General features: G+C 35.7%; 2 protein-coding genes across 3 annotated transcripts in view; both read left to right on the top strand.

Annotated features, from left to right (window-relative positions):
• Nucleotides 1-6,448, top strand: part of LOC104772562 — a 24,855-nt gene extending 18,407 nt beyond the window's left edge. Inside the window, exons 35-49 of the mRNA XM_010497161.2 lie at nucleotides 275-391; nucleotides 726-999; nucleotides 1,404-1,517; nucleotides 1,637-1,720; nucleotides 2,495-2,545; nucleotides 2,658-2,837; nucleotides 2,912-3,228; nucleotides 3,331-3,669; nucleotides 3,764-3,827; nucleotides 4,345-4,491; nucleotides 4,638-4,742; nucleotides 4,842-4,952; nucleotides 5,027-5,131; nucleotides 5,401-5,470; nucleotides 5,604-6,448. Of these exons, the coding sequence (XP_010495463.1) occupies nucleotides 275-391; nucleotides 726-999; nucleotides 1,404-1,517; nucleotides 1,637-1,720; nucleotides 2,495-2,545; nucleotides 2,658-2,837; nucleotides 2,912-3,228; nucleotides 3,331-3,669; nucleotides 3,764-3,827; nucleotides 4,345-4,491; nucleotides 4,638-4,742; nucleotides 4,842-4,952; nucleotides 5,027-5,131; nucleotides 5,401-5,470; nucleotides 5,604-6,295 (2,770 nt within the window). The 3' untranslated portion in view covers nucleotides 6,296-6,448. The remainder of the gene's footprint in view (nucleotides 1-274; nucleotides 392-725; nucleotides 1,000-1,403; nucleotides 1,518-1,636; nucleotides 1,721-2,494; nucleotides 2,546-2,657; nucleotides 2,838-2,911; nucleotides 3,229-3,330; nucleotides 3,670-3,763; nucleotides 3,828-4,344; nucleotides 4,492-4,637; nucleotides 4,743-4,841; nucleotides 4,953-5,026; nucleotides 5,132-5,400; nucleotides 5,471-5,603) is intronic.
• On the top strand, nucleotides 16,343-18,430 carry LOC104770942 (myrosinase-binding protein 2-like). 2 transcript variants are annotated; one of them, XM_010495417.2, is made up of 4 exons: nucleotides 16,343-16,398; nucleotides 16,865-17,083; nucleotides 17,190-17,630; nucleotides 17,907-18,430. In XM_010495417.2, exons 2-4 carry the CDS (start codon nucleotides 16,895-16,897, stop codon nucleotides 18,180-18,182), a joined length of 906 nt encoding a protein of 301 aa, XP_010493719.1. In that variant the 5' UTR covers nucleotides 16,343-16,398; nucleotides 16,865-16,894; the 3' UTR covers nucleotides 18,183-18,430. The 2 variants fall into 2 exon arrangements, with proteins under 2 accessions (XP_010493719.1, XP_019097662.1); XM_019242117.1 differs by having other exon boundaries at nucleotides 17,898-18,430.

Genomic DNA, 23,243 nt, shown 5'->3' with positions numbered 1-23,243 from the left:
CCAGGGTCAGATAATTCAAGTAGCCTATACCCTCTGTGGTCTGCTCCATTTCCTCTTGTTCCACCCAGTGGTTCAACAAATTTAGTTGTCCCACAACCATCGCCTGGTGAATCATCTTTATTATCTGTTACATGTTCCATTCTTGGTGGTGCATTAGCAGGGAGAACGCAAGCAATTACTTTCCAACCTAGGTGATATATAGTTTCACTAAATGCTCTATATTCTCCTAAACCACTATCCCTATGTATCCACTTAACAAATTCCTATGTTGCAGATATATCATCTGTAATTCATGCAGCCATAACCTGTGTTACAAGCAGAAGGGAACTAATTTAGTTTCCCATCTTGCTGTTGGGCAGCACTCTCAGCTACAATGGACAGATACGACGAGGTTCGTTCATTACTATATACGTCATATACAACACATTCTTTGTATTAATAAGTGGTTTTCTTTTTATGATCCTATACAACCCATTTTTTGTATTAAGTAGCTGATTACGCTTGAATTTGTTGGTTTCCCACAGTTATCTGTTTTGTTTTGGTCCACCTTCCCCGTTAAGTTGTCTGAAGATAAAACTGGTTCCCCTTGTTCCTGTGATTGATCCTATTGAATAATTCACTTTCTATTTGGAAACCAACGCTGTCGCTATATTTATCTTACTTATTGAGAAAGTTGCATTTAAAAAACTTATAAAAGTATGCCACTTACTATTCCATATAAACAGGGAGTTGCTAGTTTCAATCCGTTTAAATGAGCCTGGATGGCAATGGTCAGGCAGCTTCTTGCCAGATCAGTTAGGTGATACTCAACTGAAGATTTGGAACTATGTTAATAAAGCATTTAACATGGTGCGGGTGGAAGTTCAGAATGCCAATATGTCAAGCGGAGATGAAAAGATTGTAGGGAGTGTTCATGGAAATGTCGGGACAAACTTTATTCTATTATCAGATGACGACATGGGCTATATGCCTTACAGGATTGATAATTTCTCGAATGAGGTCAGTAATGTTATAATTGATGGTTCTGTAAATCCAGCTAAAGACTTTTAGTTATACTTCCAGTCAGTTTGTAGGTCGTTCAACTCTACAATTTAGTAGCAGATTCTGAACACTTCAAAGCATTCAGAAAATTAAATTGAGTAATACGAATATCTGTCAGAGTAAATTGTACTTAATTTTCTTTGGCATCCATTGTGTGAGTTATGCTGGCTGTGTCTTTACTGTAGCATATAATTTTGGGACCCAAGGAAAAAAAGAAAGATATTCAGGGAAGGGGTACCATGGCTAAATGTCAGAGTTATCCCTTGAGGAATTTGCTTTCTAAAACCCTTAGTTACTCTCCTACAAGGAACTGAATATGGGTTTTTTTTTATTTTTTTAATTTTTTTTTCTGTGGATGATAGAGACTGAGGGTTTATCAACAAAAATGTGAAACTTTTGATACCATTGTTCATCCTTACACATCCTGCCCATATGCTTGGGATGAACCCTGTTATCCACATCGTTTGACCATTGAGGTATGGTGATTTTTCTGCTTAAAACAAATCATCCCATTGTATCTCTGTTGGCGTTTCTCTTTGCTGCTGTTCTCTTCTTTTCCCTTTCTTACGGTTTTATTTCTTATTGAGGAATGTAGGTGCCTGGAGATCGTGTTATAGGCTCTTATGCATTTGAGATAACAAAACAACCAATTGCAGTGCACTTGCGCTCCACCTCTGAGGTATATATCACAAACAACTTTGTTATGTATTTATTTTTGGTTATTATGGCTTTTGTTGAGTGGTTCCTGCATGCTAGACGCATATATACTATGCATCATCTTGGAATTTTTCACCAGCATGCTTTTTTGAGCATTAGTTATGAACAAAAGATATACTAGCCAATTTCACATTAGACTAAATTGGGAAAGATATTCGCATGAATTTGAGTGAGTCAGATCGTCATCTTTTTTAGCCTAAGGTAGAGTATCCCCAAAATTTCCTTTGCAAGTTAAGTCTGGACTCGATCAGCATAGACTTTCTGGGAATGATGAGGTGGAGTGGATTGATCTTTATAATATCTAGTTGCATGCATCTCTGGATGATATGAATGGATGCTTTTTCAATTTGTACATATGAAAAAATTCAAGTCAGTGTCATTGTCCTGGGTCCTGGGTCCTGGCTAAGTAAATATCTTCTGTTGCTAGACCTTGTAAAATTGGATCAGGCAATGAACGAGTGGTGAGACTGAAAGTTACACTATACTGAACTAATGACTCACAAAATAAAATAAAACAGCTGTGAGCTAATCACATGAAATAAAGCATATCATTGATAAGACCAACCAATTTCATTCACTTCTCCCTTCTTTTTACACTTTCTTATGAGTTCAACATAATAAATGCTAAGTGCGCTTGGAGGAAGAGATTTATCCTTATATCAGTTGTCTGTAGCCACTGTATCAGTGAGTCTCAGGTATTCCTATCTTCTTAATTGTTTTAATTGACCTGCTTCAGAAACCTGAAAGGACACTGTTGCTATCAATCTGTGCTGAAGGAGCTACAAAGGTATAATTTCTCCAATACCAATTTCTTTAACTTAGCTAACTTTCTGAGTACACAACTACTTTTCTCTATGTTGCGGATGTGACTTGTTCATTTTTTTCTTTCCCCTTTCCAGGTTTTCAGTGTTGTAGATTCAGGTTTTCACACCATGAAAGATATAAAGGAAACGTTTGACTCCAGATTCCATGAGAAGGGAAAGCAAAAGCTTCAGACTGAAAATATCATCCGTTACACAGAAAAGTTCTTGCTTGTCCTGCCAAGCATTGGTATATCTTTGGTTAATTCTCATCCACAGGTAACCATCTGAAAATATTAGGTATGTCTATATTACATCACAATATTTTTATAACGCTTTAATCTTCCTCACAGGAATTGGTTTATGCTAGTGCGTCAAATGTTGTGTTAGATTTAAGCCAGAGTGTAGATCAGCAGAAGCTTTCCTTTCAGATCTCTTCATTACAGATAGACAACCCACTTCACAATTCTTCGTATCCTGTCATATTGTCATTCAATCATGACCACAGAGGCATTCCTCCTGATTGGGCCATTAAGAATAACAAAGCAATACTTTTAAGTGAAATTCTCCAGCAGGATAGGGGTAACACCCGTGATGCTGTCTACGTTGGCCTATCAAAGTGGCGGAAGAAAGATGTTTCATTAGTTTCTTTTGAATACATAAACATCAGGTATAATGAATGGTCAACATTCTCCTTAGTATTTTACACAGCATTATATTATAGTTATATACATTCTGTTCCCAACTCTCGGTATTCTTTAAACAAATGCAGGATTTGTGAATTTGTACTTGAGCTCGAGCTACAAACACTATTATCCTTGTTGGAGTTCGTAAAAGCAGTGCTTCCTAATTCTCAGGCTAGACTCTTGCCGCTCTCAGATCCCACACTACGTCCTCTGATTTATGACACTGGTTTGAAGGATATAAGTTTGGAAGATACTCCACATGCAAGAAACATCCCTGTATTTAACAAAATCCAGAGAAGCATTGTAGCTCTACCTATAGTGGTTCCAATAGGAGCTCCTTGGCAGCATATTCACTTGTTGGCTAGAAGACACAGAAAAATTTATGTTGAAACATTCGACTTGGCCCCTATTCAGTTTACGTTAAGGTGAGCTAGAACTTTTCTTTTCAGGATAAGTATACTTTTGGTAACCTATCTACATGTAGATTCACATGGGTCCTTTGTGTCACAATATTGACAGCTTCTGCAGTGCTCCCTGGATGCTTAGGAATGGCATTCTTACTTCAGGAGAGTCCCTTATCCATGTATGTACCTTCACTTTCCTTGCAACTATCCTTAGATATATTGCATAATTTTATAGTAGTTTAAATTCAAGGCATAAATGATTTGTGACGCAAGGTTTTGAGTAGTCTTCCTTCCTTTTCTAGGTCAAATACCCATTTTAGCATATTTTTGCCATATTTTCTTTCAACACTGGGATTACCTGACAGGAGAACAGATTATGACTTTGACCAATGCTTTAGTTAGGAGCTTTTATGAATTTAGGGGTGATTAGAGACTCCAAAGCAAACCGTTTTCTGGTTTTGCTTTGGTTATTGATACTCGCGTACTATTTTTCGTGTTCATCTTTTCTTCAGAAATGAAGAGAGTTTTGATCTTACTTCTCATTTTTACTTTGTACTTTCTTCTCTCCTTGGACCCGGTTGTAAGGATTATCATATATAATTTATTCATTATTGCATCTTAGAGCGCCGTATTAATCCTAAATTGAAGGATGTTGTATATATTATAACTAACTAAATCATTATGATTTGATCTCAGAGAGGTCTTATGGCTCTTGCCGATGTTGAGGGTGCTCGAATACATCTCAAGCAATTGACAATTGCTCATCAGATTACTAGTTGGGAATCATTTCAGGAGATCCTTGTTGGGCACTATACCCGTCAAATTCTTCATGAGATTTACAAGGTAAGAACTAAGAAAATATTGTTTTCATTTCCCGTAGCAGTCATACTATTCACAAGAGCATCATCCTACTCAAATAGAATCCTATATATACCCGCTGGACGTATTTCTGCAATCTAACACCAGTTTCCCTTGATTATAACACACAGGTGTTCGGCTCTGCTGGTGTTATTGGAAATCCCATGGGATTTGCGAGGAATGTTGCATTTGGAATTAAAGATTTCCTGTCAGCTCCCGGCAGGAGTATCTCAAAGGTTATGATTAAAATAATTTCTTGTTGCTTAATGTTTTTCCTGTAATGTGTCTGGTTTCGTTACTTTATGCATATATGTAAAACTGCATTACTTGAACAGAGCCCCGCAGGAATTATTCAAGGAATGGCTCACGGAACCACAAGTCTCTTGAGTAGCACTGTTTATGCTTTAAGTGATGCTGCCACTCAATTTAGTAAAGCTGCACACAAGGTACGATGCCTCTCTTTGCTTAAAACTCTATGGTGCAGATGCCAAATATTCACAGAATTTCCATTATGTTGCAGGGTATTGTTGCATTTACATTCAATGACCATGATGTTGCAAGGATGGAGAAGCAGCAATTGGGTGAAGGGTCGCGTAGCAAAGGAGTTATAGGCGAAGTGTTTGAGGTATTTTTTGCACTTTCATTGGAAGCATGATTCATATTCTAATTTGGTGTTCACTTAGTCTTGAAAGTAACTTCTGTCAGATTTCTCGCCATGTCTTTGAAGTTTGAACTTGCAAGAAGAATTAAGTTTGCTTGTGCTGAAAAAAAAAAACAACAGCTGAAAAGTGAACACTGCATTGTTTCTTGCAAATTTTCTTTAATTGGTTATAGATGAGATGAAAATTTCTGCCATCATTGCTTAAAAGTAGTCCGTCGCCATGTTAATCACAGGGACTTACTGGTCTCCTTCAATCACCAATACGAGGAGCTGAGAAACATGGTCTTCCAGGCGTCATCTCAGGTAATTAGGCGAGAACCATCACTCAAGTCATTTATAGATATTCAAGACATTTGATGTTAGTGTACACGCTGTCATTTGTTTCTGGCTTTGTAATTTTACGCATCTGTTAACTGGGAGCCTCTATATGGTTCAGGCGTGGCCATGGGGATTACTGGACTTGTGGCCAGGCCAACGGCTAGTATTCTTGAGGTAACCGGAAAAACCGCACAAAGTATCAGAAACCGAAGCAGGATTCATAACATAAGATCCCAAAGACATAGGCTTCGCCTTCCCAGGCCTCTGAGCAGGGAACAACCTCTCAGGCCTTACTCATGGGAAGAAGCGGTGGGGACAGCAGTACTTATGGAGGTTGGAGATTCCCTGAAGTTCAAAGGAGAGAAATTAGTGAAGTGCAAGGCCCTGAAGCAAGAAGGAGCGTTCATTGTAATCACAGGGAGACTGGTATTGGTTCTAAGCAGCCCAAGCTTAGTAGGTTTCAGAAAACCGGGATTTCTCGGAGTTCCAATTGATTTGGTATGGAATATCGAAAGGGAAATCGGTTTGGAGAGTGTAATACATACAGATTGCAGCGGTGGAGTTGTCCGCGTCATAGGAAGCAATTCAGATGGTGTATGGAACTGGAGACAGGACCAGCAAAAGAAGAGCAGCCCGGCACGAAAACGATGGAACAATCCTTCAGCTCAGCCGCTTCTACAGACCAACGTAGAGCTTCCATCGGAGGAAGAAGCAGAGGACTTGTTGACTGTGTTGCTATCGACTATTGAAACAGGGAAAAACCGAAGCTGGCACAGTCGATTTGTTTTAAGTCGAAGTAACATTAGTTGAACACATAGAGTTGTGTATAGGATACAAGATTCAAAATTCTTTACCTTTCTTAGGCAGTGTACTAATGAGGGGTTTTTTGAAAGTAGTTTTTAGAATATGTGGTCGGATATGTTATTTATTATAATAATTAGATAAATTATAAATGTGGGTACATTTCTTGGTGTATGAAAAAAAACAAAAAACATATCGTTTACCATTGAGCAATTGTTTACAGCATCTTGTATCATGCATCTTGGCGTTGACATCCGGAATTGCACATGATGTATATATATCCATGGTCTCTCACTGGGCCTTCTCGAGCTCTCTGAGCTCCAATCTGCTCCCACCTCAACTCTATTTTCTTTGAGGTGTAACCGTATAAACGCCTTCCAAAGCTAGAACATCAAAAGATCCACAAGTACTTGTATTGTGTCTTATTTGGAGTAGTTGTGTATTTAGCCTTTAACCTTTAATGCAATCTTGAAATGCTTTTGACTACTCGTAAAACTAAGATTAAAAGTTACTCCATTTTTATGAGTTCTTTAAGAATACAGTTTATACATATTTTAATCGTTAACACCGTCACTTGACAAAAGAAGATACTAATCGTTAACACATATTTTATATAATTAACATACGGACATACAGTACATGGTTAGCTCTCTTATAAACTTGATCAACTAATAAGGACGGTAAGAATTAATAGCGTCTTGAAGGGATGTTACAATGAATTTTCACATGTGGAATATATAATTTAAGTAAAGACAGCAAAAAAAAAAATATCAGAAAAAATAACAAAACAAAAGGTACGTAGAAGATTTGAAGTCCTACCATTAATTCATCGTATATATATTGTCCAACCTTCGGTTGTGGTTTTCTGCTTTTTTCCATCCCGTAAAACCATTGAAACTTTATAATAGTTACGTATTACGTTTTACACATTCATCTCTGTCTATTTAGGACTGGACAAAATATCTGAACCTGAAAATCTAACCCGAACCCGATTTAAAATATCCGATCCGAATCCGAACCCAAACTTTAAAAATATCCGATCGGATATTTTTAATTAATGAATTAGGTACCTGAACCCGATTGGGTATATCCGAACACCCGAACAAATATCTGAAACCATCCAAAGTTATATATATCTCTAACAATATATTGAATCAATTTACAAGTTTTATAAGTAATTTTATAATCACTATTACAAGATAAATTAGTTGTAATTTTTATATGTTAGTTTAGATAGATTATATGATTCTAACTTTAAAATTTGATGTCATTTAATGTTTTAGGAAGTTAAGAACTATTGACTTGTGCATTTTGGTGTTTTGGTATTTAGAATTGTCTTTTTCTTTTCATGAATTCAATTTGATTTTATAACTTTGGTTATTTTTCTTGATGATTATAGTTATTTTGATAAATTTGAATTGTTTTTTTCTTAATTGATTTCTAATTTTTGTTTACCCCTTAAAACCATATATAGAAATTACAAAACTTATTGAGATTTTCAAACTCTTCTTGGAATCGCAATGATGGCAATGCATGAACCATGAGGTCAACTTTCTTGTTAAAGTAGTGAATTTTGCTAAATGGAAATGGCAATGCATGAACGATGCATGGCAAGGCAACCCATTTACATGTCTGAGTTTTTTGTTTGTTTGTTAATTTTATTTATTTATTTATAATATTTTGTTTGTTTGTTAAAGAGTCTTCACTAATGAGAAAAACAAGCAGATTGGGCACGGACTTGGCAGCAGGATATATAGGGGGGAAGCGTTGGTTTGGCCGCCAATATATAGTTGGCGGCTGCGAGAGAGATTTGTGCCGTATCACCACCAAAGATCAAAACCGACTAGCCAGAACAGCCGTCTCCGGTACGCAAGCTAAAGGTTGGCAGCAAGCCCGACCATGCAGCAATATCTGACTGTAGAAAAAGGCAGACCAAATCTCAGCTCAACCTGTGAACCCACTCACACAAATCAACATTCCGAACAAGACAAATAAGGACAGTGAGTGATAGATGAAAATTAAAGTTTGTTACATATCAAATTAGAAAATATCTTCTTCTGTATTATTCAATGTAACAGTACAATACACTTTGACTCTGTATTTATACTAAAGATAGATCATGTATCTGGTTTATATTGAACCGAACCATTATATTTACAGACTCAATCATTGCTTAGATAACCAATTCACTCTATTATTCCCCCTCAAGATGGCATGTAGATAGACTTAAGAGCCATCTTGCCAATGAGAGATCTAAACTGAGCTGCATAAAGAGGTTTAGTAAATACATCTGCCCATTGTTGATCTGTAGTGATGTGGAAAGTTTTAATCAAAGCACTCTCAATCCTGTCACACACAATGTGACAATCCACCTCAATGTGTTTTCTCCTCTCGTGAAACATAGAGTTATTCACAATATGTATTGTTGCAGTCGAGTCAAAGTAAAAAGCAACAGGTTTATACTGAATTACCTGAAACTCTTTTAGCAAGTTCAGCAACCAGGAAATCTCTCTTACAGTATACTGCATAGCACGATACTCAGACTCAGCCGAGGAATGAGAGGCCACTTGCTGCTTCTTAGATTTCTAGGAGATTGAGGACGAGCCAAGAAACATACAATAGCCAGAAGTAGACCTCCTAGTATCCTTGCATGCTCCCCAATCTGCATCAGTGAATCTCTAAAGAACAAAGTCTGAATCTGCAGAGTAGAAAAGACCTTCTCCAACAGTGCCTTTATTGTAATGCAAAACAGTATAAGCTGCTTTCATGTGAGAATCCTTTGGTGCAGATGTAAATTGACATAACTTGTTGACAACATAAGTCATGTCAGGCCGAGTAATAGTCAAATGCATCAGTTTTCCCACCAAACGACGATAAGAAGCATGATCATCCATAACAGGTTCATCTCCATCCTGAACCAACTTAGCAGTAGGATCCATTGGGATAGAAGAAAGATTACATGCCAACAAACCCGTTTCTTCCAAGATGTCCAAAGCATATTTAAGGTGAAAAATAGAGATTCTAGAGGCTGATTGTAACATCCGCGAACCGGAATCCTGGTTTAGGGGATGCATCGGTCGAGGCACTATGTGCATCGGTTGATGCAAGGTTGGTTCTGTGCGGTTCGACTTAAGTTACGCTGCGTTTTGGGGTTAGGGAAAACCCTTGAGTCTATTATAAAAGGAGAGTTCTTGCTGTTCTTGAGGATTTTGGGAGATTTGAGGCTGCTCCTGTAGAGATCTGTAGCTGGGATCGTTGTAGGAGCTTCTTAGGAGTGTAGATCTTCTTGTTTGAGGTTCAGAATCTTCTTAGCAAAGGTGAGTGCATGACCATGGCTTATTTAAGCTTGAGATTTCTCTGATCTGCTTGTTTATATGTTGTTTGGCTTATTGGAATGATATTTGGGACTTTGTGAAGCTTTCTTGTGGCTTGGGATCGAGTTTTTTGATGGTTTAGGAACAGTGATCCGGCGACAAGCTTCGGGGAAAATGATGCTCGGCAGATGCGTTGATCGATGCACTTGGTGTGTCAGTCAATGCAATTGCGAGGATGGCGCAAATTGACCTTGGAGCGTTGGCGACTAGGATTTTTTGTGAAATGTCGAGCATGCGTCGGTCGATCCAGTGTTAGTGTCGGTCGATGCAGGCTAGTCTTGCATCGGCCGATGCAACCCCTGTTGGTGTCGGTTGATGCATGGTTGGTGTCGGTCGATGCAGTTTCTTGTTTGTTTGTTGATTGTTGCTTGATGGTTAGAGTTATATCAACTGCTTGTGTGTATAGCCCAGTAGATGGGAGGATTGCCTTACTGAGTGTTTATCAAATACTCATGCATCTCAATGTGTGTTTGTGGTGCAAGTAAAGTCAAAGTGTGAACGTGGAATCAAGGCGATGAAGAGGAGGATGTTCTAGTGACTCGATTAGTTGTTGTCTGGCTTTTCTAGGTTGCTAGAATTGAGTCATTAGAATGTGTTTAGGTTGCTGGTTTCTTGATTCATGTTGTTTGGATTATTGGTTATTTGTTATGGATTAATAATGGTTATTGGTTTATTGGTTTATTGGTTTTGTTATCCGCTGTTGTGTGTTTATGGTTAGGTGGCTAGTGGATATGGGACCACTAGTTTAGATTATTATTATTATTATTATTATTATTATTATTTATTTTATTAAAAAAAACGGGCGGATCGTTTCACTGATCTTGCAATTTCAAGCCCAAGAAATATTGCAATGAACCCAGATCTCTAAACCTGAAAGCTTTTTGTAGTTCTTCTTTTAAAACAATGACCTCTGCATCATCAGTACTGGTGACAATGTCATCTACATAAACCAGAACAGCAAGATACTTACCATTGACAGTCCTTGTGAACAATGTATGGTCACATCATGAGACTTTTTGAGCCCCAAAGACATTAATGTGGAACTAAATTTTAGAAACCACTGTCTTGAGGCCCGTTTTAGTCCATAAAGGGACTTCTTCAATTTACAAACTGCATTGGGAGGTAACACTTCCCCTTCTTTTGGTGTATACCCTAGAGGCAATGTCATGTAGATCTTCTCATCGAGATCTCCATTTAGAAAAGCATTGGAGATATCTAGTTGATGCAGACTCCATTTCTTTGCAGCAGCAACAACACGTAATGTCTTGACTGTTGTCATCTTCGCCACAGGAGAAAAAGTGTCCACAAAATCAATGCCTTCCTGTTATGTGTAACCTTTAGCGACCAGTCGAGCTTTATAACGCACTAGGCTTCCATCAGCATTAAGCTTAGTTTATAAACCCATTTGCAGCAAATAGAATGCTTATCAGGAGGCAAGGAAACAACATCCCATGTAGTTGTACCTTATAAAGCTTGTAATTCTGCATTCATAGCTTTAAGCAAATCATATGATTTCTTTGCTTGAGAAAAAGAGCTTGGTTCAGCATATTTTGTTTCAGAGCAGATATAAGATCTGTAGGGTTCAGAGAGCTTGTCATAGCTCATATAGTCTGATAGGGGATACTCCACTCCAGAGCATTCATGTTACAATAGTAATCTTGCATGTAGGAGGGTGCTTTAGTTGGTCGCTTAGGAATTTTAGAGATAATTGGAGCCGAATCTATAGGAGCAACATCTGAAGCAGTGTTGATATCTGTGGGATTCATCAGTCAAAACCACAGCCTCAACACGTGTAGGATTTACTGTAGGAGATTCACCACTCAAGACTACAAGATCTACACTATGACGCAGTGTAGGAGATTCACCACTCAAAACTACAGGGTCAATACTATCATAGTTGCTAGCTGTAGAATCATTTATGCTTCCAAAAATGTTAGAAGGAGAACTAAAACTACCTATAGTAAATGGGAAAATAGTCTCATTGAAGACCACATTCCTTGAGATATGAATAGAATGTGATTCCAAATCCAAGAGCTTATATCCCTTATATCTTGCAGGATAGCCAAGAAATACACAAGCTTTGCTCTTGGTTGAAACTTCGTTCGTCCTTTTGTTGATGTAGAACTGTAACAAAGACATCCAAAAACATGCAAACCACTGTAATCAGGCTTCTTTGAGTTTAAAACCTCATACGGAGACAAATCTGTGAGAAGAGTTGTAGGCAATTTGTTGATTAGAAATACTACAGTGAGAACACAATCTCCCCAATATTCATCGAGAATCTGAGATTGAAACATGAGTGACCTAGCCACATTTAAAATATGTTGATGTATGCGTTCAACAACCGAGTTTTGCTATGGAGTCTCTGGAAAAGAATGATACGAAACAATGCCTTTCTGTTTGATCAGCTCCACAAACTTCAGTTCTTGTGCATTGTCAGATCTTACACCTTTTAGAACAGCCCCATATTGAACTTCAACCATTTTCAGGAAGCTAGGAAAAACCTGCAACACATCTGATTTACTTCTCAACAAATAAACCCAAGTGACTTTAGTGTGATCATCAACAATAGTCAGAAAATGTTTATATCCTTCCACTGTTGGTGTAGCAAATGGTTCCCATATATCAATATGCAGAAGATCAAAAGTTGACACACAAACATATTTTTGGAGGGAAATGAAAGACGTTTTTGCTTTGCAATAAGACAAATATCACAATGAAAACCTCGTTTATTATTTTGTTTTAAACCAAGTACATCTGTGACCATATCAGTTTTGTGTTCAAATGAATGGCCTAGTCTATTGTGCCACAAACTAGAGTGTACGACAACATTAGTATAACCTTCTGTTTGCTGAGAAGACTTCTGTGAAATGGTTTGAACATCCAAAACATATAGATTCAAAATCTTTTCACCCTCTCCAATCATCAACCCCTTGGTAGAATCATGTATGATGCAAGAAGTCTCATCAAATGTCACTCTGCGTCCCAGATCTCTTGTTAAATGACTTATAATGAGAAGATTCAGTCTGAAATCTGGAATATCCAAAACATTATTCAGCAGCAGAAACTCATTCAGTTTTACTGTACATACACCTGTAATCTTTACTCCAAAACCAGTTGGTAAGGTCATTGAATTATTTAGAGTTTCTGACAAACTTGAGAACAAATTTTTATCATGAAAAAACATGGTGTGTAGCACCACTGTCAATGATCCATGATTCAGATGATAAAACATTACTAGTAGCTCTTAACATTCCAACAAATTCCAATGTAGAGTTAGAAAAGGCCATACCAGGTAATGCGGTAATGGTTGCATTTGATGATGAAGCATTGTGATTTGTTACTATAAACAAATACAGCCTTGTGATGTGATGTTATCGATATACAGCCTTTGGAGTAGTTTGACATTGAGAGTAGAAGAAATCAATGACCCCTTGAATATGATCTTTGGTGAGAGTCTTAACCATGCATGTAAGCAAGTCAGTAAAAGTAGAGTCTGTCAAAGCAAGTTGAGCAATGATTGGTTTGCTAGGAGCTAACTGCTTATCAGAGGAAGTAGACTTGTCAGATTGATTCTTGTTCTTGTGCTTGAAGCTTATCGGATTACCATGAATTCTGTAGCACTTATAAACTGTATGTCCTGTATAACCACAATGAGAGCAAATCACCTTCTGTCCTTGAGCTTTAAAATTATTGTAGTTAGCATTAACATAAGCCTGCACTGAATCTGGAACAATAACATTAAAAGCAACTGCATTCTGAACATGAGTGATGATTTGCTGACTGTAACCTTGATCAACCAAATTGTAGATTCCTGATAGAGTTGGAACATGTTTCTTCATGATTATTTGACTACTGACGACTAAGTAAGTTTCATTCAAGCCAGACAAGAACTTAATCACTCTAGCATGATCTTTTTTCTGTTATGTTGCCTTACAACATTCACATTTTCTACAAGTTTTCATACAATTAGCTCCATCAAACTCATTCCATAGTTTTCAAGGCTGTGTAATATGTACAAAGATTCATAGATCCTTGTTGATGAGACCAAATCTGCTGAGACAGTTGATAGGATCTTAGAAAATTTGTGATATGGAATCATGTCAACAAATCTGGCCAAATCTCCGAAGCATCATCAAAACGAATAATACTTTTATAGATCTGTTTTGCTACGGAGTGAAGAAGCCAAGATTTCACGAGACTGTTACATTGTGACCAAATCCTAAACATAGAATCAGATTCAGCAGATTTAGCAAAGGATTCACCAATAAACGCAAGTTTGTTCTTCGCATCCAAGGCAGTTTTCATCGCGATACTCCAGTCATCATAATTTGTACCATCTAAAACATCAGAGATGATAGAAATACCACGATTTTTGCTATTTGTGAGGTAACACTGAGAATGAATACTATCCGGAGACTCGATCGAAGATGCGAAGCTTCGAGGAGCTATCAGAGCTGGTTGAGCTAACGAAGCTGCTTGAACAGCTTGCGGTATCCTCTCTGGAGAAGAATCATCGTGATTAACCGGTTGACAAGCTTGCTTTGACCGTGTCACACCCCAATTTGCGAGTGGTAACCATCATTAAGCTTGATTTAGCAAGAAATCGGAGATGAAGAGCCCAGATGAGAAGAGACATTGAAGATTTGAGCTTAGATTCGCCGGAAACATCGGTTGAGTTTTGGATTTAACGTTCTGATACCATAATAAATGAAAAGTTTGTTACATATCAAATTAGAAAATATCTTCTTCTGTATTATTCAATGTAACCGTACAATACACTTTGACTCTGTATTTATACTAAAAATAGATCATGTATCCGGTTTATATTGAACCGAACCATTTACATACTCAATCATTAGTTTAGATAACCAATTCACTCTATTAGTGAGAATATACAGTAGTTTCTCGTAGGATTATATAATGATTTTCACGTGTGGAATATTTAAACCAATAAAGACAGCAAACCATCGTACCTATATATGGTCCTAACTCCTAACTAATTTAGTTTAGTTTTTGGTTTTCTTTGTTTCTCCATCCCGTTAAAGTTATAAAAACTTTATAATAGTTATTTATGATATATTCATCGGTATATCAGTAAATCTCTAGGTTTTCGAGAGGTTCGTAATTTTAATCTCTAGGCCCTTCTATTTCTATAGCTAGCTAGCTAGCATGAAATGAGAACTGGATTTTTGATGAAGCTAATCAAACAAATAGGTACAGATATACTTAAAGCTAAGGTTTGAGGCATGAAATCTATTCCAAATATATATTTTTTTAAAACAGTACGGTAAAGTTTATCCGGTGCTTTAGCTAGCAGTCTCGGTCCTCTAGGAATATTTACAAGCTAATGATTTAAATCCAGTTCAAAGATGCTCCCTGTATCAGCCATATGTATATCTTCAGCTAAATTAGAACAGATTTACTAGAGAAATTCAGTTGGAGACTTTAGTAAATAAAAATTATAAGGAAAATCTCAAGTCTTCTACGTTTTTTTCTGATATATTCCAGGCGTGAAACTCATTATAACAATTTTCTTCGACTCCACATCCTCTCACTTACAACGTCTTTTAGGTTTTTTTTCTTTTTCTTTTTTCTGATAATATATATTTCACGTACACGTGATGTTCATTATAACAACTTTCTTCGTACATATGGACCTCCATTGCGGACCTACGTACATGAAAGGGGGGTCACTTGACCTCCCCAAATTTCAAAACTTTCTTTACTGTTACAAGTAAAAATACATTTGGTGGCCACCTAAAATTTTTTTTTTTACTTATGTAAAACAGTACTAGGTCCGCTATTCCAACCAATTTAATTAGTTTCGGAGTTAGTATTTCTCTATTTATTACATTCATCTGTATTTCATCAGTAGATCTCTAGGTTTTCGAGAGGTTACTGATTTTAATTTTTAATCAAGCCCTTCTAGCTAGCTAGTATGAATTGAGAGCTGGAGTTTTGATGAAGCTACTTGACGATCTTTAAACAAACAAATACAGATATACTAATTAAACTTAACGGTTTCAAAATTTTGTTACCTCTCAAGCCTCTTGAAACCAGAGTTCAATTATATGATTTGTTTTCACCGGATAGATATATCTAGGCTTATAATCGAGACGGGTGCAACACGTGAAAAGTGGAAGCTAGTTATTATCTTGCTTAAAGCTAAAGAGTAAATAGTGCAATTTTAACATCACAAGAACAAGACTCTCAGTCGCTTAAAGCAAAAGTTTGGGACATGAAAACTATTCCAAAGATCAAAAAGACATTACTATGGAAATATTTATCCCGTACTCTAGCAATCTCGGAATGTTTACAAGCTAATGATTTAATTAAATCCAGTTCAAAGATGCTCCCAATATAAGAATGTAATGGATTCGATTAGCCATATATGCTTTCTTAATTTAAATTAGAACAAAATTACCTGAGAAATTCAGTTGGAGAAATTTAGTTGGAGAAATTCAGTTGGAGACTTTAAATTATAAGAAAATCTTTTTGTCTGATACATTCCACGTGTGAAATTCATTATAACAACTTTCTTCGACGTTTTCACATCCCCACTTACAAATCTTCTAGGTTTTGGTCGATAGACATTAGTGAGTAACTTAGCAAGAAGGTTAAAAGTGTGAAAAGTGTAAATAGTAAAAAGTAAAAAAGAGTATCAATAAATAGGTAGTAGCATTACTCCACATCCCATAGCTCTTCTCCAATCTAAGGGTAGCACAAGCGTGAGGAGTGAGGATTCTCTCTCTCTCTCTCTCTCTCTTCACTTTTGTTGTCGACATTTTCTATTCACACATTATAATATAGTATCCGATATGACTTCATCCTTCCTTTCGTGTTTTACTTACTTAGTTTTGCCATGCATCCATTGTTGTTTCAACTTATTGTAGTTATAGAGTTATACGTTATCACCGACACCAATACCAATATGTTCACGTAATTTTCAATTATACTGAGGCAATTAGAAGTACGTTAAAAAAAAAGTTTCAGTGTAGCCGTGTAGGATACTATAATATCAATTATCCCATAGTATAAGTAGAGATGGATATAAACGATATGTCAACTCATTTTCTCATTAATAATAAGTTCACAATAGAGTCTTTGTTACTTCTTTTTCCACAGTTTACCAATAACCATTATTTTTCGTTTATTCCTTCTTTCTTAGTGTGTTTATGACATAGGAATTTAAATCTTTCAGGTTTTCTATTGAAGTTAAGATATCGAAGCAATGTCTGAGAAGATAGGACCCGTTGGTGGTAACATGGGAGGTGTATTCGACAACGGCGTTTTCGATGGTGTGAAGAAAATAACTATTGGAAAAGATATTGATTGTGTGTCTTATATCAAAATCGAATACGAAAAGGAAAGAAAAATTGTAACTCATGAGCACGGGACGATTCGTGGGGAGCTGCAAGAGGTAGTATAAACATCCTGACATTGTTTTTATACGGTTGGTTCTTATATATCTACCCTTTAAAAGTTATAATATTTTTTTTTGGTTTCTAATGGCAAATGAAATCCAGTTTGCTGTTGATTACCCGAAAGAATCTATCACATCCGTTGGTGGAAGCTACGATAATGTTAGCCGCTATAACACAGTGCTGATCACATCCCTAATCTTCAAAACTTCTTATGGAAGAACTTCTCCAACGTTCGGTTACTCATATGGGGAAGAATTCATGCTCGAGGGTGAAAATGGAGGAAAACTTATTGGATTCTATGGACGCTCTGGTCAGGCTATTGATGCTATTGGTGCATACTTTCCGCTAGTTCCTGAACCCGAAAAGACAGTTGTAGTGGGTGGTAACATGGGAAGTGTATTTGATGATGGTGTTTTCGATGGTGTGAAGAAAATAATTGTGGGAAAAGACATTGATTGTGTGTCTTATATCAAGATCGAATACGAAAAGGATAGTAAAGTTGAAATCCGTGAGCACGGGATGATTCGCGGGGAACTAAAAGAGGTAATAAAAATATTTTCACTTTGTTTACTTTCGGTCTGTTCCTTTAAAAGGTTATAATATTTTGGTTTCTAACGGCAAATAAAATCCAGTTTGTTGTGGATTATCCGAAAGAATGTATCACATCCGTTGGTGGAGGCTACGATCATGTTCACCGATATAACACAGTGTTGATAATATCACTAGTCTTCAAAACTTCATATGGAAGAACTTCTCCAATTCTTATCCACCGTTTTAATTTTTATAAATCGTTTGTTTCTAATGGCAAATGAAATCCAGTTTGATGTGGATTATCCGAATGAATTTATCACATCTGTTGGTGGAAGCTATGATCATGTTAGCCGCTATAACACAGTGTTGATCAAATCGCTAGTCTTTGAAACCTCTACTGGAAGAACCTCGCCAATATTTGGGGAGACAGATTCGTCTGGAAAGCCAGTTGGAAAAGAATTCATCTTTGAGGGTAAATATGGAAAAAACCTTCTTGGGTTCCACGGACGCTCTGGTCAGGCTATTGATGCCATCAGAGTTTACTTTGGAGCTGGAGGAACTTAAGGAGGAAGGTTACAAGACTGTTTATTGAGTTCATCAGATCCATGTCTTGTCTATCTATTATCACCAATAAAAGACTTACTCTCTAGTTTTATTTTTCTCTAAAGGTTTATCCTTTTGGATCAATATGTGTGACTCGAGTAAGCATTTCCACTTTTGTTGTGTTTATGTGTAAAATAAGGTCCATGCTTTGGGATCATGTAATTTTCTCTACTTTGAAGGTGTGTTTTTTAATTTTAATAAATGATGTTTCTTTCCAATATCGTTTTTGATCTTGGTTGTTCAAAAAAAATTTTGTTGTTATTTCTGATTGTTTTCTATACGAAAACAAATTAAAAACAAAAATCCAACAACAAAGTAGTTTGTTTCTAATGGGAAATGAAATTCAGTTTACTATGGATTATCCAAATGAATTTTTCATGTTAACCTCTGTGACGCAGTGCTGATAATATCTAATCGCTAATCTTCAAAACCTCACCAATACTCGGTTCATCTGGAAAGGCAAATGGAAAAGAATTCATGTTCGAGGGTTAAAATAGAGGAAAGCTTCTTGGGTTCCACCAATGTGTTGGACAGGCTATTGATGCCATCGTAGTTTACTAGAGAACCGGAGGAACTTAAGGAGGAAGGTTAATTATAAGACTGGTGATTGGGTTCATCAGATCAAAGTCAATGCAGTGTCTATCTATTCTCACCAATAAAAAGACTTACTCTTTTTTTTTTGGACAAACACTTTCTTTCATTAATCAAACGAAACAAAGTTCATACAAATCATAAGAAGATCGATAATGGAGTTTTAACACAAAGTAAAAACAACATCGAGAGAAAGATAGGAGCTACACGGATATAGCTAAGGTAGTTCGACGAGAAGGCCATGAGAGCTTGGAGACCAACACTAGGAAGCAAATTGGTGCAAGTGATAACATGGTTTGTCGAGCATTCATCCAGGAGCAAAGCGTTGAATGAAATAATGGTCACAGTCTACAAACTAACTGACTTTGAAGAGGGTTCCAAGGCCGAGATTCTCCTCGGTGCGAGAAGAGAAAGGTTGACCTGCTCATCGGTAAGGAGGAGGTTGAATTTGGTTCTATCTTCGGGTGGAGGTTGCTTGACGAGGTTTTGGTAACTATTACTTCTTGGAGTTGGGGTCATAATTTTGTTATTCTCAAGCTTTTGGGTGTGGAAACAAACTCCCTGAAATTGACGATTTGAGCTTGAGAGCGCTGGGTGAACAGGGGAGATGGGAAGAAAAATATGAGGAATCTTCGTTAATCGCCTCTCTTTGGAGAGGGGATCATAATACCGATCATCCTCAAGCTTCAGGTTTTGTGAATAATAGCCTTAATGTTTTTGTTCAGCACTAGCTTGGAAGCAAAATTCAGAGGGAGCAAGGAGAAAAGATTGGAAAAGAAACAGTAATCACCGCTCTTTGAAGACGGGATCAAAAGACTTAATCTTTAGTTTTAATTTTTGGTATTTTCAAGAACACCTTTTTTTTGGCAAACAAATACTTTTTCATGTTGTCAATTTTCAAAAATAATCATTTTCTATGAAAAAATAATTAAATTATAATTCCTAAACTTCAAATACTAATCTCTGCTCCCTAATATATTATACACTAAATATAAAATAGAGAAGCCAAGCCTCAAAATAAATCTAAAAGTTAATTTATCATATTGTAATTGTATAAAAGTGAGCAAAAATGAAAATGTTTAAAAAAATGTTACATTTGAGAAGTGGTATCTCAAAAGAAATATTTCTAACACATTCTCAAACTCTTAATTTCGTAAAAAAGGTCCATCCGTTTGGATCATGTGTCATTCTAAGTCTTAAGTAAGCTTTTCAGCTTTTGCTGTCTTTATGTCTAAAATAAGGTCCATGTTTTGGGATCATGTGCTATTATCTGCTTTGAAGGTGTGTATGTCGATTTAAATAAATGATGTTTCTTTTCAGTATTAGTTTTTGATCTTGGTTCGTTTTTGTATCTTGATACCGAACACCCAAAATTGTGTTCATGTTGAAAAGTTACTAAGAATTGATGATTTGAAAACTCATCAGCATAAACACACACAAGTTACACAACAAAGTATAGTACCAAAACCAATATGGTACAACCACAAACCCGTAGTTTGCCAATCCTGTTGGTCGAAGCCTTATAAACGCAAGATTTGACTGAGGGAAGAGAGAATAATCTCTATTAAAATTATCGCTTGATGACATGTTTTGTCATTATATATTAAAAAATATCTTCAATTACGAAAGTACTTTTCTATACATACATCTCTCACTAGGTATATTTTACTAGATTTTAATCTGCGGTATACAGCGTAATTATTTTTTACTAAAATTATTAAATACCAAATTGTAATTGTTAAATAATTTTATACCACTACAAGAAATATCTATATTGTTAGCATTAGAAAAAACGCTATAATATATCATTAATAATGATTTCATAAACGCTATGTTTGCCCCAGTAATCTTAGGGCATCTCCAACCCACCTCTATATTTGCTTTTTTAATTCTATTTTAGAGTAAAGTCTACTCCAACCCATCTCCATTTCCACCTCTATAATAGAGATCTCTATTTTTTCCTCTATATATAGAGGAACTCTATTTTTTCCTCTATATTAGAGTTGAACTTTTTTATTTATAAAATGGTCCTTGTACTTTTAACATTTTTATATTTATGATCAATATAAATAAATTATATATTTAATGGTCCTTAAACTTTTAACATTTTTATTATTTTATATGATGCAATGTATTTCTTTTAATAAATGTGATATTTAAATAATATTTATGAATGTTAATAATTTAAATAATATCATAATTTTATGAAAGTTTCAGAAATACGAAAATAAATAGGTTAGTTTGCAACTTTTATAAATAAAATGAATTAATAATAAAATAAATAAGAAATCTCTACAGAATATTCTTTTTTAGAGGAAAAAAATAGAAGTATTCATTGGAGCAAAAGTCACCTCTATTATAGAGTTCCTCTATTTTAACGGTAAAAATAGGGAAAACCATTGGAAATGGTCAACAATAGCGTTTTTCTCGGTTGACTTGTGTAATTGGATGTCACGTGTAGTAATGGTGGTTCGTGAGAATAATTTGGTTTGGCTTTGGAATTGTTTATTGAAGCGAGCATTGGGACTGATTATTTAAGTGGTTATGATATTGTGAAAAGAGATTTGCTTTTGGACCCTAATTCTTATGATCGTGAGGATTAAGTTATGCTGTATTGAATTATTAGATTTTAGTCTAATAAATTTAATTGGAAAATTATTAAACTAAATCGAGGATTTTAGACTTTGGTTTGGGTTAGTTTAATAGTTTATTGTCATCTAAACCATTGCAGATTGAGAATTGTTATCAGACGCGGGTTTTTGTTGATGCTAGTTCTAAACTAAGAATTTAATCCAATGGTTAAGGTGAGGGTGGTATTTGCGGATAACAGTAACCTCTTTCCTTATGTACTCTTCGATAGTTGCTGAGTACAGACTCAATAATTGTTTATTAACTGAATGTGTTTGCATGGATTTGTGTGTATGGTAAGTAGGTTGTTAGTAACATGATATATGCGAAGCTTATTAGTTACATGATTTGATGTTATGAGTTAACATATATATTATATTATAAATATAATTATGAACATATATGAGAATAAGAAAGGAAAAGATACTTGAGGATGTTGGACTGTAATGGACCGATGGATTCATTGCAGGTCATAAACCGCTGACGAGCAGTACAGGAATAATCGAGCTATGGGCCTTGGTCTTCCAGGAATGGGGTTTGTGAGCCAGAAAAAATCGATAATGGCCAAACCTATAAGGAAAGTAAAACTTCTCAAGTAATATAAAAAAAATAAATGTTTTAATGTGGTAGTTGCCACGAAAGTGCATAAAATAATATGGAAGTTATTGATGAAAAGTAAGATGTTTGTTTGATTGATAGACATTCTGAGACAAAACGCGGATGTTACATTAACATTCCTTTTCCTTTACTTTTTACTATATACACTTTGTACATTTTTAACCTACTTGCTAAGTTACTCACCAAAGCCTATCGACCATAACCTAGAATATTTGTATGTGGGGATGTGAAGACGTCGACGGAAGTTGTTATATCAATAAATTTCACATGTGGAATATTATCAGAAAAAAAACAAAACCGAAGTTAAGATGGTTGGACCATATGTACAATGGTTTAATGGCAGGACTTCAAATTTTGTACGTACCTTTTGTTTTATTTTATTTTTCTGAAAATGTTTGCTGTCAAATTGATTGTAATATCGATCCCTTCCAATGTGAAATTCATTGTAATATCCCTTCGAGACTCACCGTAATAAATTAGTTAAACATAATTGATCTGTTTATAAGACACACGTGAAATTCATTGCAACACTAACATCTCTTCGACTCGAAGGCTTCGAGACACACTTTTATTCACTAAAGTCTCCAACTGAATTTATCGTATAAAATTGAGCTAAAATCTCTAGTATTTGAAAATAATATTAATATCAAAACAAGTTTGATGTTTAGGAAATTTGTATAATTTAAATTAAGGAATGCATGAGCATGACTAACTTTAGAACTGGGTTTAAATCATTTGCTTGTAATATTTCCTAGATAGCTAGATTCCATAATGTTCCATAAAGTTCTTTTTTTTTTGTCTTTGGGATAGTTTTCATGTCCCAAACCTTAGCTTTAAGCCACCGAGGTGAGAGTCTTGTTTTACTGATATTAAAGTTGCACTCTGTAATTCTAAGCAAGGTAATAACCAGCTTCAACATTACACTGTGTTGCACCGTTAATTGCAACAATCTATTTTGTATCCATTCATGATTTTTTTAAAAGATAAGTTTCTCTAAGACATTGGGAATCATCCATCCTAGTACTACTCTCATGTTTTCCCTGATCAAAATTTATCGATTTTTTTCTTTTTATTACAAAGAAAAATATAATTCATCAACATAAAACCAAAAAATAAATTACAAACTACCATTCAAGTTTTTTTTATGAAACTAAAGTCTATACCAAATATCAAAAAAAAAAAAAA

This window comes from Camelina sativa, chromosome 20 (genome assembly GCF_000633955.1).
Source record: "Camelina sativa cultivar DH55 chromosome 20, Cs, whole genome shotgun sequence".
Taxonomy (NCBI): Eukaryota; Viridiplantae; Streptophyta; class Magnoliopsida; order Brassicales; family Brassicaceae; genus Camelina; species Camelina sativa.
Note: the sequence above shows the minus strand (reverse complement) of the source record. Positions and strands in the feature narration are given on the sequence as shown.